Raw genomic sequence first — 18,422 nt, forward strand, 5'->3', positions numbered from 1 at the left:
GAAGTTGGATGATCACTTTACAAGATTGGAAGTAAGCTAACAAACTTGGAAGTATTCTTGATTTTATGAAACTAGTACTTATAGAATTTATGAAGAACACTTAGAACTTGAAGATAGAACTTGAGAGAGATCAATTTGATGAAGAAAATTGATGAATGAAAGTGTTTGTAGGTGTTTTTGGTCGTTGGTATATGGATTAGATATAAAGGATGTGTAATTTTGTTTTCATGTAAATAAGTCATGAATGATTACTCATATTTTTGTAATTTTATGAGATATTTCATGCTAGTTGCCAAATGATGGTTCCCACATGTATTAGGTGACTCACATGGGCTGCTAAGAGCTGATCATTGGAGTGTATATATCAATAGTACATACATCTAAAAGTTGTGTATTGTACGAGTACGAATACGGGTGCATACGAGTAGAATTGTTGATGAAACTGAACGAGGATGTAATTGTAAGCATTTTTATTAAGTAGAAGTATTTTGATAAGTGTCTTAAAGTCTTTCAAAAGTGTATAAATACATATTTAAACACTACATGTATATACATTTTAACTGAGTCGTTAAGTCATCATTAGTCGTTACATGTAAATGTTGTTTTGAAGCCTTTAGGTTAACGATCCTGTTAAGTGTTGTTAACCCATTGTTTATTATATCAAATGAGATGTTAAATTATTACATGATTATGATATTATGATATATTAATATATCTTAATATAATATATATACAATTAAATATCGTTACAACGATAATCGTTACATATATGTCTCGTTTCGAAATCATTAAGTTAGTAGTCTTGTTTTTACATATGTAGTTCATTGTTAATATACTTAATGATATGTTTACTTATCATAATACCATGTTAACTATATATATATCCATATATATGACATCATATAGTTTTTACAAGTTTTAACGTTCGTGAATCACCGGTCAACTTGGGTGGTCAATTGTCTATATAAAACATATTTCAATTAATCAAGTCTTAACAAGTTTGATTGCTTAACATGTTGAAAACACTTAATCATATAAATATCAATTTTATTTAATATATATAAACATGGAAAAGTTCGGGTCACTACATATGTAACGTAGTTAATCCCGTAAAGAGAACCAACATTTGAATAATTATAATTATATTAAATAATAATAAGGTTTTCTTAAAATTTAAATTTATTTTTAAATTTTTATGTTGTTAATAACAATTATTAGTAATAACAAATGCCTCTTGAAATTAAAAAAAAAAAAATTAAAATACAATTATTATATAAATATTGTACAATATGTTTCAAAATTTGTACATGTGCTCATGGGGTATTTTGTAAAAGATTGTACATATGATCATGAAAGTGTTTATCATAAGGTTGTACATAATACTTCAAATATTGTACATATAGTCGTGTGGTGTTTTATCATAATGATTATACATTATGCTTCAAAATATTGTACATATGATCATGGGCATATTTTACCATAAAGTTGTACATAATGCTCCTTATATTGTACATTTGTTTAACATTTTTAATTTTTATTAAATATAAAATTCTCACTTAAATGACATCATCATCAATGTCTTAAAAATTTTCTTTTTTAATTTTGAATTTTTTTTTAAGCTTGGAAAAAGCTTTTTAATGACCTCATCAAGTTTATATTTTAATATATAGTATAAATAAATGGTTTAATATAAAAAGCTTACGAAAGAATAGATGAAATAATAATTTAAAATTTTGACTTCATTATTTTTATTTTTATTTATTTATATAATAAACAAGCAGTTAAAACAATTTTAAAAGAAGAGTAGATAGTACTCTCACCATTCTAAATATATTCTGTTTAGATGAAAAATACACATGTCAAGAAAAAATATCTTTAACATGCATTATTTTGTTAACTTTTTAGTCTTACTTTTTATTATTTCATGTCTTTTTACCCTACATAATTAATTAAAAGGACATAAATTTTTTTTTATTATTTATTTATAAAAATAGATAATTAATTTGAAATATTTATAAAGGACAATAGATTTGAGAATGATTTGAGAATGAGAGAGTATATACTTATTTATTAGATCGTTCATATTAGATGAATATCTGTCATCCAACTTGGCAGGTCAGCAAGACTTTCTAACGCAAGGACTTTCTATATAATACAACAACCAATCATTTCATGACACGTATAATACAGCTAAAAAAGCCCTGACTTGACACGTACTCACGTGCAACAAACTAACAACTAGTCTGTACGCCTTTTCAACGTGAAGAAGAAAACAGAAATAACGAACTTTTACCTATAAATTAGTAGGCCGAGTGAGTCAAACTGTAATAGTGTAATCCATTAAACAATGGGGACGGAGCGAGTTAACTCGGATGAGCTGACTACGATAATGTTAGGAGTGAACGAGTCAAGCATCAGAGGCTATCCACATCCTTCATTAATAAGTAGCAAATCAGCATTCGAGTGGACTTTGAACAAAATCATTCGCAAAACATCTGGTTTCAAATTGCTTTTTCTGCATGTTCAACTTGGACACGGTATAATTATTCAATTCATTTTCTTATTTTATATGTGTCTAATACATAGCATATGTTTATGTAAATCTATATGTGTATGTATTCAATTTGTGCGATCTACTTGTGTTTTCGAGAGTACATTACACCTCGAACTGAATTCTAGGGTTAACGAAATCAATTTTACGCAATGAAGAACTTTCTGCCATGTAATGTGGTGTTATATTATTGTATATATTATATATTATATATATTTCTAATAGTTTATGTTTATGTTTATCTGTATCTGTACGTGTATCAATGTATGTATTCAATTTGTACGATCTATTGTATTTTTGTGTGTACATTGAACCTCGAACTGAATTCTAGGGTTAATGAAATCAATTCTACGCGACAGACGATTTTCTGCCAGTAATCTGTTATATTATATGTCTGTGTGCATTCAATTTGTACGATCTGCTTTGTGGTTTATGTGTATATTGAACCTCGAACTGAAGTCCAGAGTCATGAAGTCAAGTTTGTGCGATAGAGGTTTTTCTGACTTGTAATTTGTTTATGTAGGTAGTGCCGTAATGTCACTGTTGAATTATAAATTGCTATGTTAGTGACCTTTAGACGATATTGAACGTTCCTTTTCTCTGTTATGTAGGCATTCGATCTGCTTTTACTGTCTAGTTTGTGAGGTTAGGGTTTCGTTCAATCAGTTTTAAGCAAATCAGGTTTTTCATATGTAATGTGCAATTGCACGCCGTATGATTGTTGATGCTAGTTCTGAATCGAAATTAATCAATCATGAACGATGATTTAAGTTCCTGGGAATTGTATGCTAAATTTCGGATTATACTGAATTTTGTAGTAGTAGACTTTCTCAACTTCAATTTTAGTTTAATGCACCTTTCACGTTCTACGGATGATCTTTATTCTGTTTTCATGATCTTTATCTGGTCTCACTCGCCTAGTTTTATTTGTTTGAATTCCTAACATATACCTCTTCCTTTACTTGTGATTTTAACATCTGAGATGACACCTGCTTCTCATTTCTTTTACTAAAAGTTATAAATCAGTGATCTCTAAAGTCATTTCATTTATTAACCTTTGCTATGTTTTGATGAAGTTGGTGATGTCTATCACTCAACAGAAGAAATTAGAGAAGCCAATCGTGAGGACGAGATTAAAGGATTTCATCTATTGGAGTATTTTGTAAAAGAGAAGTCGCGATATAGGGGTATATCTTTTTTTTTTAACAGCAAAATAAAATTTATTAAGAAGCTAGCAAGACGCTAGAAAAAATTACAAAGAGAATAAAGGATTTTGGAGCCACAAAGACCAATCAATCACAGTCTTATTGTTCCGAAACGAGCACCATTCAAAAGAACAAAGAATAATGAAATCTATAAGGTGTCCTTTCTTAAAAGCCGAGTCTTGGAAGATAATGCTATTTCGTAATTTCCATAAACTCCATAAAGCAGCTAAGATTATACATTCTACTACAATCTTCTTAGTACCCGTTAAACCATTTGTTGAGAACCAAACTTTAATATTCGGCACCTCGTTCCATTGTGGCAGATTATAATCAATCCATCGAGCTAAATGACTCCAAACTTGACGAGCAGTTTCACAATGCAAAAAAATATGTGCATTATCTTCCAAATGGGTGTTACAAGAGGCGCAAATCAAACTCGGCACATCTATATCTCGTTTAGCTAAATTGTGTTTGGTTGGGAGACGGTTTTGAAATAATCTCCACGCAAAAATATTGACCCGACTAGGAACCTTTTTGAACCAAAGGAAAGGAGTATTACCTGGTATGGAGTTAACGTTCTGTATTAATTTCCAAGCACTACTGACTGAAAAAATATTGGAACTATCAGCATTCCATTTCCAGTAGTCAGGTACATTAGTTGGAAGAGTGTTTTGCAAACATGTCAGGAGGGTAACAAGCTGAGAAGTTTCTACACCGCTTCTTGGGGAACGTCTCCACTGCCATACCCAATTATCATTATAGAATCTAGAAGCAACATTGCATGATTTGTCCAACTCAAGAGCAAAAAGTCTAGGAAACCTTTCTTGGAGGGTGGTATTGTCGATCCATATATCGAGCCAAAATCTGATCATGTTGCCGTTCCCAAGAATAAGACTCATGGTCGACTGAGGTATTGTCATATTGAGATGGAGTGAGTTGATATTACGGTTAATGGCAGCCCACACTCCTCCATATTGGGGTTTTATCAGAGGGTGTACCCCGTCGTGTTGAACATTGTGAATCGCTTGTAGAACTTTGACCCAAAGGGAATCTCTATTATGCACGTAACGCCAACGCCATTTATATATAAAAGCAGTGTTCAAGGATGAGATACTAGTGACCCCGAGTCCTCCTTGATATTTCGGTTTAATCACATCATCCCATTTAGACCAATGGATTTTACGGTCGTCACTATTACCACCCCAAAAGAAGTTGGCGCGCAAGGATTCGATGGTTTTGATCACTTTCATCGGGGCTTTGAAGATAGACATGTAATAGTTACCTAGAGACCCTAAAACAGATTTAATTAGGGTGAATCGACCTCCAAATGAAAGCATATTCGCTTTCCAAGTTGTGAGCTTTTTGCGAACTTTATGAACAACAGGATTCCAACTGTCCGTAAGGTGCATATTAAGCCCAACCGGGAGGCCAAGATAAGTAAACGGGAGGGAGGATGAAGTACATCCTGTGAGTTGCGCTATTCGGGAAACCTCTTCCTGCTGAATTCCAATCCCAAAGAGATTGGATTTGTGGATGTTGATCTGAAGGCCCGACACGGCAAAAAAACAACCAAGAAGGGTTAAAAGGTTAACAACATTAATATCATCCCATTCACCAACGAAGAGAGCATCATCCGCGTAAAGACAATGAGACATAGTAATTTGGCAATTGCCATATCCCACGTTCAGACTTTTGTAAATGCCCGAGTCAATTGAATCCTGAATAGCCACGTGAAGACCTTCCATTCCAATAATGAAAAGAAAAGGGGAGAGGGGGTCTCCCTGTCTTAAACCACGACCAATCTTGAATTCGGAAGTGGGGCTGCCATTAACCAAAACCGAAGAGAAGGAAGATGTGAGGCAAGCCTTTATCCAACGAATCCATCTAGCCCCGAACCCAAGAAAAGAAAGCATCGAGAATATGTAGTCCCAATTTATCGAGTCAAAGGCTTTTTCGAAATCAACCTTGAACATCATTGCTTTTTTCTTCTTTTTCTTACACCATTCGACAATTTCATTAATCATTAGGGGGCCATCGATGATTTGACGGCCCTTAATGAAAGCTGATTGTTCGGGACTTATGATATCATCAATAACGGAAGCTAGGCGGTTAGCAAGAGTCTTTGCCAGTAATTTATATTGAATGCCTATCAAACTAATCGGGCGATAATCTTTAACTTCCAACGGGTTTTCTATTTTCGAAATGAGCGTGATAAAAGATGAGTTACATCCTCTTGGGATGAAACAAGAATCATGGAAGTCATATATGAACGCTAGAGTATCATTTTTAACAAGCTCCCAAAAATGTTTCATAAAACGAAAAGTGAAGCCATCCGGTCCGGGGGATTTGTCTGATGCACAAGACCAAATGGCGTTTCTGACTTCATTTTCACTAAAAGGAGATTCAAGAAAAGTGACCTGATGGGCGGTGAGAGATTTTAGGTGCGAGCTTGGGTTCAAGATTTTGACACAATCTGTTGGAGTAAACTTCTGTTGGAAATAACTGAAAAAACAATCCTTAACTTGGAAGGGGTCCGAATGCCAAAGACCATTAGAAGAGATTCCAGGAATAGCCATTTTCCTCCTTTTACGATTTATAAAAGAGTGAAAAAAACTCGAATTTTCATCTCCCAGACTAGTCCACAACTTCTTATTTTTTTGCGCCATGTCCAAGGAATCCATATGATCGATAGCCGAGATATCTTTAAGAATAGAATTGCGCGCAGGTGCCAGGTGAGAAGGATCAGTGCCATTATTAAGGTTTAAATCAATCGCCTCAAGATCCTTCAGAAGTTTTTTTTTGGCGATGCTTCTGTCTGCTACATTCTGAGTCTTCCAGGCTTTTAGGCGTGTTTTTACATGCTTGAGTTTATTTTTGAAAACAATGAAAGGATTAATGTCAAGACCTCCATTATATTCATTCCATGCCTCATGAACAATAGCTTCGAAACCGTCTATCTTGAACCATGAATTGAATAGCTTAAAAGGGTGCGGGCCGTAGTCGAAGGACTCATTTGTAAGCATGATCGGGCAATGGTCCGACCAAAGGTTTGGGAGAATCAGACCATGGATATTCGGGAACAAATCGAGGGCACCATTGTTAACCAATAGGCGGTCTAGTTTTGACATACTAGTACAAGTCTTATTCATACGAGTATATCTTCGACCACCCAACGGAATATCAAATAACTCACAGTCAGAAATGAAATTATTTAAATCACTTGCAACCCGAGAACAGAACATGGTTCCTAAATGGTCATGCGCATACCTCGTAGCATTAAAATCGCCAAAAAGAAGATAATTCCCGCTGTTAGCTGACATGAAAGACTTAATGAAATGCCAAAGTTGTACCTTTTGAGATCTACCTTGAGGAGCGTAAATATTCACAAGATAACAGTTAGAAGAAGTAGCCAGCCAAATACCTTCCACGATCAGAACGTTATCCATTGAAATAATCCTAATTTTTTTGAAAGAACTAGGGTCCCAAATGGTGAGTAATCCTCCCGAACGACCACGGGCACTTGAACTAGCGACATCAAATTGCATATTGCCCCACAAAGACTTCACCACGAATAAATCAAGACGAGTAAGTTTCGTTTCTTGAATACCGAGGACAGAGATATTATTATCATTGCAAATCCCGCGAATCCATTTTTGCTTTTGAATGAACTTCACCCCTCCTCCAATATTGATGGATACTAGATTCATTAAATCATCTTGAATCCACCCATACTAATAACAACCTTTTGTAAGTCTTTGGAACAATTCTGCATATCGTAACCCAAAGTAGCTCCCAAAGTGTTAAATTTATCGAAGCCTTTAAAAACAGATTCACATGATGATTGTGGATTAGCATAGTTGGAGAATGTTTTATGGTTTTGATTCACATCATGTGTTGAAATCTCCACATGTTCACTACTGGGAATAGGCGAGTGGAATCTCACACCATTAAAGCCAGGTGCTTTAGAATACGATTGAGTTGATATCTTTGTTTCAGAAGTAGGTGGAATGATATTCTCCTTAGGGGGAGAACCAAGATTGTTGCTGATGTTGTGTTGAAAAGAAGCGTGTAAATCAGACTTAGGCGACTCTTGAAGACGATCAAAGTTACACTCCCCGTAAACAAAAGCTTCGTCAGGAAAATCCTTTTTGGGAGTCTCATCAAACGAAGAGTTTGAGATAAAAGTATCACTTGAATCCTCTGAATAAGAATCCTCCAATACACATAGTATTGATGGACTCCAATTAGCAAATTCCTTTACCAAGATCGGATAGTCACAGTTCTTTATATTCACAAACACCCTATCGTGAATATAGTTTAATTGTTTAGTCAGAATACAAATCTTACCAACCCCCTTTTGATCATTAACTTCCGAGAATAAGACCGACCCAAAAGATGATGCAGCCTTTTTGTAACCCTCTGTAGTCCACGCACCGCTTGGTAGGCCATAAATTTCCACCCACACTGCTCGTTCTTGAACACAGAATGTGTCTGAATAAAGCAGTATCTCATCCATTGAGTTTTGAAGCTTGCTGTTAGTCTGAAAATTTGCCGCAGATGTTGTGTTGTCAAAACCAATCATGATCCAAGATCCGCCCAGATGATGGATGTCAATGTTGATAAAGCCATCATTGTACCACATTCTTTTAAGGTACGGAATAGTAGTCGGATCTTTAACCTTAGCAAATAATGTCAAAGATTCATTCACGTCCTTTGTCAGATCTGATTCAGATAGTGCAATTTTTTTCAAAATTGCCTTTTGAGAAGAAGAACCTGCAACAGCCGAAGCGAATGACTTATCTGAACGAGTATAATTGTTCATATTAGGCGGAATTGCAGATTTAGGCATGGATTTATCCTTAAATTTCGAAGGATCTGTTTTAGGTTTTTTGTCCTCTCTGCTAAACCTAGCTATTGCAGCGTACATATGAAAATTCCCGTTCCAGATTGACGATAACTCTTTAACTAATGCAAGAGGGGATGAAACGTAATTGAATCGGACGAAAGCGAAACGCTTACCCTGTTTAGATAATTTTCGCGCGATATAAACATCTGAAACGGTACCGTGTTGCACACATAGTTGCCGGAGATCCTTTGTTTCGAAATGGTGAGGAAAATTTGTGATGTAGAACGTGGTTGATACCCTTTCGGTGTTATTAAGATCATCAACAGGAATATATGCATCCTTGCGGTTTCCTATGTTCCAAAACGACGGCGGCATCGTGGGTCGGAGATCAACAAAAACGGCTTAAGTGTGAGACTAGGGGTATATCTCTTGTCTCTGCCTGTTGAAATTAATAGTAAAAATTCGTTACATCTTTAATTCATTTTTGTATTTCTTCAAGCCAAAATATCTAATCTAAACTTTTATATAATGAGTTGATATAGAAGTTTTTTGCACGTTGCTGACAACTACCACATGTTTGCTGTTCTGACTAATTTGACCCATTTCGTATTAAGATAATTTTCTATCTTCACCATGTGACAAGTTAAAACCTAAACATAGCCCACATCAATCCATTTCTGCACACATGAGTAACAAAGCGAATACAAGACGAAAAGAGGAATTACAACAAACTAACAAACAACCTCGTTTCTATACGAGTATTCGTTTTTTCGCAAAAAAAATAATAATAATATAATAATAATAATAATAATAATAATAATAATAAAAAAATTTGACCCATATTCCTGCAAATCGAATTAACAATATTGTTTTGCCATTTTCACTTTGCCATGATGCTTATATTTATATTTATTTCATTACTGAACAGGGTTTTTTTTTTTTTTTTTTTTTAGGACTGTGAGTGAATATTGTGTGAAGCATTGTGGATGCCCTGTTGTAACAATCAAACGCACTGCACAAGAGACCCCCAATGATCCTATAGAAGACTAACTGTTTCCATTAGCTGTTAACAATTTGTGTATTGATCCTCCTTAAGACCATAAGTTAACAATTACAGTACTTTGAGTCTGAGTTGGTTTTGAATGAATAAAAGATGTAATAAAGCTATCCTGATTCCTACAGCTAGTAGCAAACTAATGCGTACTGCGTTTAGGAAACCTTGATGAACAGCACAAATATATCAAGAGAAGGTAAGAAGATAAATTTCAGCAAATAACAAAAAACTTAATTAATATAGGAAGGACAGAATCCAACAACACAAAGGCGATAAGAACACAAACATCTCTAATTTTATTACTAGTTACTCCCTAAGATAAAACTTAGTCACTTGCCGCACATATTACCAACCTTATCAAGAACCTCCTTTATCCCTGCTTCAAGACGCGCCTTCACATCAGCCTTCATCTCGCTTTCTTCACACCTCTGCACCGTTTCGCTCATTGTCTCCAGCTTCTGCTTGATAAACGCAAGATCCGATTCCAACGTGTCTTCACTTTCCGCCCTCCGCGAACCCTTCTTTACAGACGGTATAGCTTCCTCACTAACACGATAATTAACATCACCAAATGGCATATTCTCAAGTGACATGTCCAGAGCTGATTCTGCATCGTCACAGTTACCAAACACAACAAAAGCACTGGACCCGTCAATGCATGTTTCCTTTTTGATCAAGTTCCCGACTTTCTTATAAGCTTTTACGAGATCGGACTTGGTTGGCACAGCAGCTTCGGGCGGGAATTCTATGACAAGGGTCACTGGTGAATCAACTTTTTTACCATCAGTGAGCTGGTTGTTTGAACCTTCTTCAAATTTTGACATCCTGAAGGATAAAATGTACTTGGTGATTTCCGGGACATTCTTCTCCGATAACGATGAAGGATCGAGGGCTGCACGTAACAGGCCATTTAACACGCTGTCCACTTTCACATCACCATCATTCAGCTTATGTGCTTTTGAATCTGACCCTTCACGTGCACGTGCACGTCTCTTTTGAATAGTTTTCCTCCCACTGCTCTTCGATGAATCATCCACTTCGGAACCATTTGCAGGCTCCGTTTTTTCTTCTTTGAATGAACCTGAAAGCTTTCCACCCCCAACGGGACTAAAGTAAGGCGGTGAAAGATATTTGCTTTTCTTCCTTTGTCGTGGTGACATCATCTCGTCCTCAACACCACCAAAGCCATCACCATTTTCGTGATCACTTTCAAATGTGACAGAAACCGACAACCCCTTCTTTTTCCTACTACCCGAACCTCCATCATTAGACGTCTTTACTTTCTTTATTTTCCGTTCATCGTCACCCAACAATTCTGCAACACTCTTCTTCTTCCTTCTTTGAAACAACTTATCATCATCATCGCCATTTTCTGAAGGTCCATCTTCACTTCTCGTCTTATCTTCAAGACCTTCAATACACTCCGGTTCATGAAATTTCCCAAGCAAGCGTCCACCTTTTTGGCTATAAAAGGCGCTCAAGAAACTTTTAAGCACAGTAAGTTCGAGCTCATCAAGTCCTGTATCGGGCCCCATAATAGCCAAACCCATCAACGTAGAAACAATTTCAACCGGCTGTAACCGCTCCATCAAAACCTTAACCGTCTTCCCTTTAGGGGCACAAACCCCCTCCTTGATCCCAACATTTTTGACACCACCATTCACACCCAAATCAACAGATTGACATTTACACTTCAGTTCCGCCCCCACAAACTTACTAACCTGTTCTAAAGACTTATTAACCGCATTCAAAAACTTCTTCGAGTCACTCTGCTTAGACATTTCTTCAAAATTTTCAATAAATGGCTTCAACTGTGACGGTGAGCACCAAGAAAAAGACCCGTCCCCAAAATAAGCAACCAAAAGTTGACCTTCATTACATTTAATACCAGCCGCATAATCAGACGCATTAGACGGGTCATATATTTGACCAGGCCACCATTGATGACTCTTGATTTTTCCCCACACGAAATCGCCAACAACAAAATTATCCTCCCCTTCTTCACTTTCATCATCTTTTTTATTTTCAACATTAACATTATTATTATCGTTCATATCAATTTCATCCTTCCATTCAAAAATATCTGCTACCATTTCATCTCTCGCCTCTTTCTCCCTCGTTTTACAGACTTCGACCGGATCCCCACCCTCGAAAATGCGATTCACCTCATTTATAATTTCACCACCCAAAAATTCATCAACATCCATAGCTAAAGACTCTACATTTTCACTAACATTTACCTTAACACCCTCATCACAATCAACCAATTCATTTTCTTTATTCTTTAAAATCTCACCTTCATTTACTTCTTTATTAACCTTAACAACAGAAACCTCAGTCTTTTCAATTATTGTTGTTGTTGTTGTTGTTGTAACACCAACATTATTTTCCAGCTTCAAATCATTATTTGAGGTTACATTTGTTATCTTATTTTCTTCCATTTCTAGAAACAAAATCCAGAATAAAAATACATCAAAGATTACCCTATTAAACTCAAATCCCAACACTATAGAACACATATAAAACAAAAAACATAATTTTTTTTTTTTTTTTTTTCAAAAAAAGAAAGGAAAGATTCGAAATACCCATCAATTAAAAACCAAACTTTTAGGGTTTTCTCAATTTCAGAACCGCCATTGAAAACTTTTTTAGCAGTAGACACCACTAAAAACTAACAAAATTACACCCACAAAACATATGGGTTTTGCACATATTTTATAGAAAAAAAAAAAAGTACATGTGAAACAAACCCTAAAATAAAAACACGAATTATAAACGACTAGTGAGAAAAATTGAAAGAAAAATACCTGATGAATCTCTTAGAACATGAAATAAGAAGCTGATGAGTGGAGTGAAATACAATAATCGCCCTATGAAAGTAGGCAAGTTTGAGTTTGGTGAAACGTTTTTAATTTAGCAACCCAAATCGAACATTTTACATATACCTTTAGTCCTGGTTCATTTCATGAGAAATTAAAATAATAAAACGCCAAGTGAATAAGTGCTGTTATAAATGATTAAGACGGAGTACTTTAATAATATTTTTTAAGAGTTCTATAAATAGTGACCTTTATCGAATAAATGGAGACCCCAAATCGATACAAACAACCAGAAAATGAGCATACTCGAACAAGTAAACGTCACAAAATAATCTGTATCTAACCACTACCCAAGAACAACGACTAAACTAACATAACCGTGAAATCGATAACTAGCACAAAAACAAATATGAAAACAACAATAGCCTAAAAAACCGAACAACGATTATGACTATAACGTACAAAAACAAGCTTATGAGGGACCTTTCCCGTTCCGCTCATTCGGGCGATTTGTGATTCCGTCAACTTTGTCGATATGAACGTCTTTGCCTTTTCGATATTTGAACTTATACGATATGACATTAGAAGAAGAACTACTTATTAAAGACCGAGGAATTTATAGAAAAATCCACCATATATCTGCTAAATCTTGAAAAAAAACCTTTATTACCACCGACCGAAGGATTAACGTCTTGGGCTTCTAAAAATAACTTTTGAAACGCTTCGACACAATCTAATTCATCATCGTTGCTTTTAAGCATAAACGAACCCGACGTGAAAGCTACATTCGCCTTCTTTCTCGAACCCGTTTTATCAACCCCAAGATGAACTTTTGATTCATTCCTATTCATCGTGTACCAAGATTTGCAAATACCTTCATAAGAGGTACCTCGCCGTAGCAATATTCTCTTCCACTCCGTCTAATCAAAACCGATAAAGGCATCTCATCATATTTTTTCTTCCGTTCAAATGTCCGTTTTTTCGTCGTTCTTTGACTTCTCCTCTTTCTTTAATTTATCTATTCTTTCTACAAAACTAGGAATAGAAGCAGTAGAAGCTACATGGACCTAAATCCCTGGAAATAACCTTAGTGTGTACTTAGGGCCGCAACAGGCCCAAAAACAGAATTATCATTCAAGTCAGAAATCACAGCATTTAATTGGGCCGAGTCAATCTCAACTTTGGCTGAAACGGACCCACCAGCAGCTATATCATCTAAAATAGTAGACGCAGTATGTACTTGGGCCAAAAACAGGCCCAACAGTAGTTACAGCTTTCGAAATAGAAATCGCAGCAGCATCAAACGACCTAACTTTTTATTTCATCCCATTATCCACCAAGCATGGATCATTGCAATTAACATAGAGGGATACAGATGGTGTTGCCATGACATTAATTTGTAAATGTGTAGCTGTAACAAAACCAGCCTCAACCAGGAACCTCACCAACACGTTTTGATCACCATCTGAACCATTCAAACAACTATTTGACACCACAAGGCGATTAGTAGAAACCAAAAAAATTTGATCAGAGGATGTAAACAGGGATCGATTTAAATAATTAACATCCGAAACTCCAGAAACCAAAACATTACTCAAAGTAATAGTCGATTGTGAATCATCCTCAAATTCTTGTAATACCCTCAGACTGGGCCTAGCAGGAAATGACCATTTTACCCTGTATGTGTTAATATTATTGATTTTAATAATTATATGTTATTTTAATAATTACGCGTTTATAATTATTTATTTATATAGTCGAGACTACTTCGTGACAAGGGTCACAGAACAGGTTTGTTTATTTAAATTGAACCTCGTTTAGAACACTTAATGAGGTGTTTCGTATTTTTGAAAACTGATAAATTCCCGTGTGTATTGCAGAATAGGATTCTTCACTATGAAGAAACCCTTGTTGAGTTAAAACCCCTGCTTCTTTTTTAATTCCATTCTTGGAAACTCCTAACACTTCCACAAACACTCTCAAATCCTCATAAACCCTAATCTTTGAATCTCGTTTTGTGTTAAATCGATTTGGGGTATTTGTTATCAGTGATTTCATGATCATTACAAGGTATTTTACATGTCAAATTCGTGCTTTAATCTGTGTTTAATTTGGGTTTTATCAAAGTTTCATACCAAATGGGTTTTTGATCAAATCTTGATCTAAAAGTGTTGTTTGTGTCAAATTGATGTTAGTAAACTTTTGTATATGAGTTATGTATGTTCTCTATGTGATTTGTAGTGTCAAAATAGTGCAAAAATGAGATTTGGGGCTTAAAATGACGAAAACAGCGACCTGGTACTGATGAACAGCTCCCGTACGGTTGCAGGATGCATCCGTACGGTTACAGGGTGTATCCGGACCATTTTGGGTGCAACCAGACGGTTGCAGGTGCAACCGGGCGATTGCAGGTGCTCTCGCGCTATTGCAATCTGTCAGCTTTTTGGATACTTGTTTTGGCCGTAACTTTCAAATTGTAACTCCATTTTTGATGAATCAAATATCGTTGGAAACTTAATGAAGTTTACTTTCTATTGGTAAGCTTTTAAAGTAATAAATCAGACTTTATTTTTGGTCAAAAAGACACGATAGCTTGTATGCTTCGTTTTACATGCGTATAAGGGTTGTTTTCGCATGGACACTTATGTAGCCTTGTCAAATAATAAATGTAGAGTTATATGATGTGGTTTATAGTATTAATTGATGATTATCATTGATTGTAGAAGTATACTAACTCAGTAAATGATGTTCTCAGGTGATAAAAGAACGGAGAAGACTCAGTAACATTAGACCACTGTGTTCTTCTTGGTAATCGATGAGTGGGACTATCCTTATGGATATTGGTATTTATTAACAAGTGCAATTACTACCCACTGTTATGCTACTAAAGATTATGATAAACTATATATGCATGTTGATTACTGTTTAATTATAAATAGTAGGTGATACTGATATTATCAGGTTGCCTAATTAGATTAAATCTATAGCATGCATGATTAGGGTACCCTGTGTTTATTAGTGATGTTACCTACCATAAGGTTGTAGGTGGTTTATGTGCACATGTTATAACTGTCCGTGTATAGAAGGGACAGAAGAGGTCAACCGTGTATAGAAGTGTTGGGCTCATTGGTTATTGTAATGGCAGTATATTACAATCGACGTATGTAAATGTCAGGAGAGGTATACTGTGTGACAATAACAATGGCTATCGGTACAGCTCTAGCTTGATCAACTAGTAGTTGTAGACCTGTTAGAGTCAACGATCCTCTTGTATTTATAGCCGTTAGTGCTATGTATAGCCGTTAGTGCTATGAGAGTGAATAGCTGTGTAGAGCTATTGATACTTAGTGAATAGCTATGTAGAGCTATTGATACCCTTATTGTATAGCTATGTAAGGTTATGTTAGGGTAGTGCCTTTGATGCCTTTAGTGAATAGCTTGTTGATGATATTGCTGCTCTATTAGTTGAATTACTGCCTAGCTCTATATGTTACAGATGTGTATTGTTATATTATATGATAGCTACGTAAATCTATGTTCACATGACCATGACCGGATGCATGATCTCTAAAATCTAGGCTTGATACTTGATAGTAATATCTGTTGGGATATCTCATTCACTTAGCATTGTGCTAATCCCCCATATTTTCTCCCCTGCAGGTTATATTGTTTTACATGCTTGGGACGGGAGAAGATAGCCGTGCTTGGGTTATGTTTGACACACTGAAGAACTCTGATTTTTAATTTAACTATGTATAACTGTTTTGAAAAGTAACACCAGTTGTATTGTAATATGTAAATGCTATATGCTTTAAATACTTCCGCTGTGATTTAAAAAAAATGTACGGTGTAATAACTTGGTATCAGAGCATAGGTTTGGCAACACGTACACGTGAGTGTCATGTTCCTAAACCATGAGTTGTGTTAAACATCCTAGTGGGGGAAAGGGAAAAGTGAATGTAGGTGGTATACGTGTTAGTTGCTAGGTACTAACCGATTATCCACTAAGCTTTTGTGAGATGTTGTGATAAGACAGGTATGGATGATCAAACTCGAGATGTTGATACCCCCTTGATCCCCAGAATAGCGAGAGCATCCTCAGAGGAGCATAGTGCATAAGATGACTTGCGAAAGTATAATTTTCAGTTACATAGTCAGTTAAAAGAAATGAGGAATAGAATACAGGAACTAGAGCAACAACAGTCACAACCAGTTGGTATCACTATTGCTCTAACCATAACTAATTCATCAACACCTCCGGGTTTCTTGTTGCCACAATATGCGTCTTTGCATGTTAGAGACGCACTACAGCTGTAGTGACCCGGAAAATTTCGACTAATTTTAAAACAAACTCTCGATACGATTTAATATCTTTGACAAGATAAGCAAAGTCTGTTAGGTTGAGTCTCAAAATTTTTTAACTGTTTCATATATTCAATTGACCTTCGACTGTTCCCGACGATTCACGAACAACTAGTTGTAAATAGATACATATATATTTAAATATATCTATATATATATATATATATATATATATATATATATATATATATATATATATATATATATATATAATTTGAAATATTATTTGATATATATATGATTTAATTTTAGGAAATAAATATATAAAATAATATGCGATGTAATAAAAACTACTATTATAAATATATAGAAATGTATATATATGTAAATATAAATATTTCTTGTAAATATATAAAATTATATTAAATCTAATTGTTTAAAAATATATAATATATTTATTTTAGTAGTTAAAACTTGCTATTTAAAAGTGTTTGCATATAGAAAGAGAATATATTAAAAATAATTGATTTCGAGCCTAATTAGTAAATGTCAGTGACACTCGGTTGACGTTTCGTTAGTTTTAATATAGATATATTACACGTTCATGAATGATTAAGATAAAAGTTAGACTGTAAATTGATTACGAAGATTTTAGATTTGTTAAAAATATTTTTACATTTCTAAGTTTACACATTAGTACTCCGTACATATAAATTGGTACAGAAAATAAACAATTATTGAACCTTTTTGATCAGGTTTCAAACAGTTAATGAGTGAAATAATTAATTATATTTAATCTAAAAGGTTGGGATTTTTAGGAACACTTGTATACGTTAACTGTTTAGCAATGTGCATGATATAGCCATCCGGGATAAACTGTCGGTAAGATGTAAACAAGAAACATTCACATGAATTCATTTATGGTGACTATGTTTGTTCTTTTCCTTTCATCATTCAATGAATTACGTAAATTATTATTATAAGATTATTATTAATTATTTTAGTATTATTAATTTTGTATGTATGTATGTATGTATGTATATATTAGAAGAGTTATGATCTCATTTCAATCACACCCACTTACTGCCATCTCTATTTGTTTCTGTTTTTATTTTTTTGATCAACCTTGTAACCTCACTTCCAACCGACACCCATATCAACCATCTAGTCACCACCGGTTAGCACCATGAAAACCCATCACCTTCACCATCTCTTAAACCACCATCGACACCACTTCAACCATCAACTACACCACCATCAAAACCCATTTCTTTTTCTATTTCTTGTTCGAATATCAAACCAACAAAAACCTGTTACTTTCGATCATTCATTCCGTTTTTCTATTGCTTCTATTTGTTACTGTTAATGCATATTATCGTCTTTCTGTTCTAATCTCTTCGCTTGTGAACTAACCTGCAACTACCATCAAACACTCAGGTTTATTTTTTTTACCTTTCTGTTTGAGCTCGAGATCAAACCAAACCCAACACCACGACCACCTTACCATCGAACCATCACCATTCTCCATTTCTCTCTCTCCTTCCTCTCTCTCTCTTCGTGAACCCAGTTAATTGCTACTGCGTTCTTTTTGTTTCTATTTTGAACCGACGGAACCAGGCTGCTACTGCTATACTTTCTGGTCAAA

General features: G+C 35.0%; 1 protein-coding gene across 1 annotated transcript; it reads right to left on the bottom strand.

The window, feature by feature from the left end:
* Nucleotides 1–9,874: 9,874 nt before the first annotated feature.
* Nucleotides 9,875–12,016, bottom strand: LOC139891989 (PWWP domain-containing protein 6-like). Its single transcript, XM_071875010.1, has one exon. It carries the CDS (start codon nucleotides 11,861–11,863, stop codon nucleotides 9,986–9,988), a length of 1,878 nt encoding a protein of 625 aa, XP_071731111.1. The 5' UTR covers nucleotides 11,864–12,016; the 3' UTR covers nucleotides 9,875–9,985.
* Between the last annotated feature and the right edge of the window lie 6,406 nt (nucleotides 12,017–18,422).

The sequence above is a fragment of the Rutidosis leptorrhynchoides genome, chromosome 2, assembly GCF_046630445.1.
Source record: "Rutidosis leptorrhynchoides isolate AG116_Rl617_1_P2 chromosome 2, CSIRO_AGI_Rlap_v1, whole genome shotgun sequence".
In the NCBI taxonomy this organism is placed as follows: domain Eukaryota; kingdom Viridiplantae; phylum Streptophyta; class Magnoliopsida; order Asterales; family Asteraceae; genus Rutidosis; species Rutidosis leptorrhynchoides.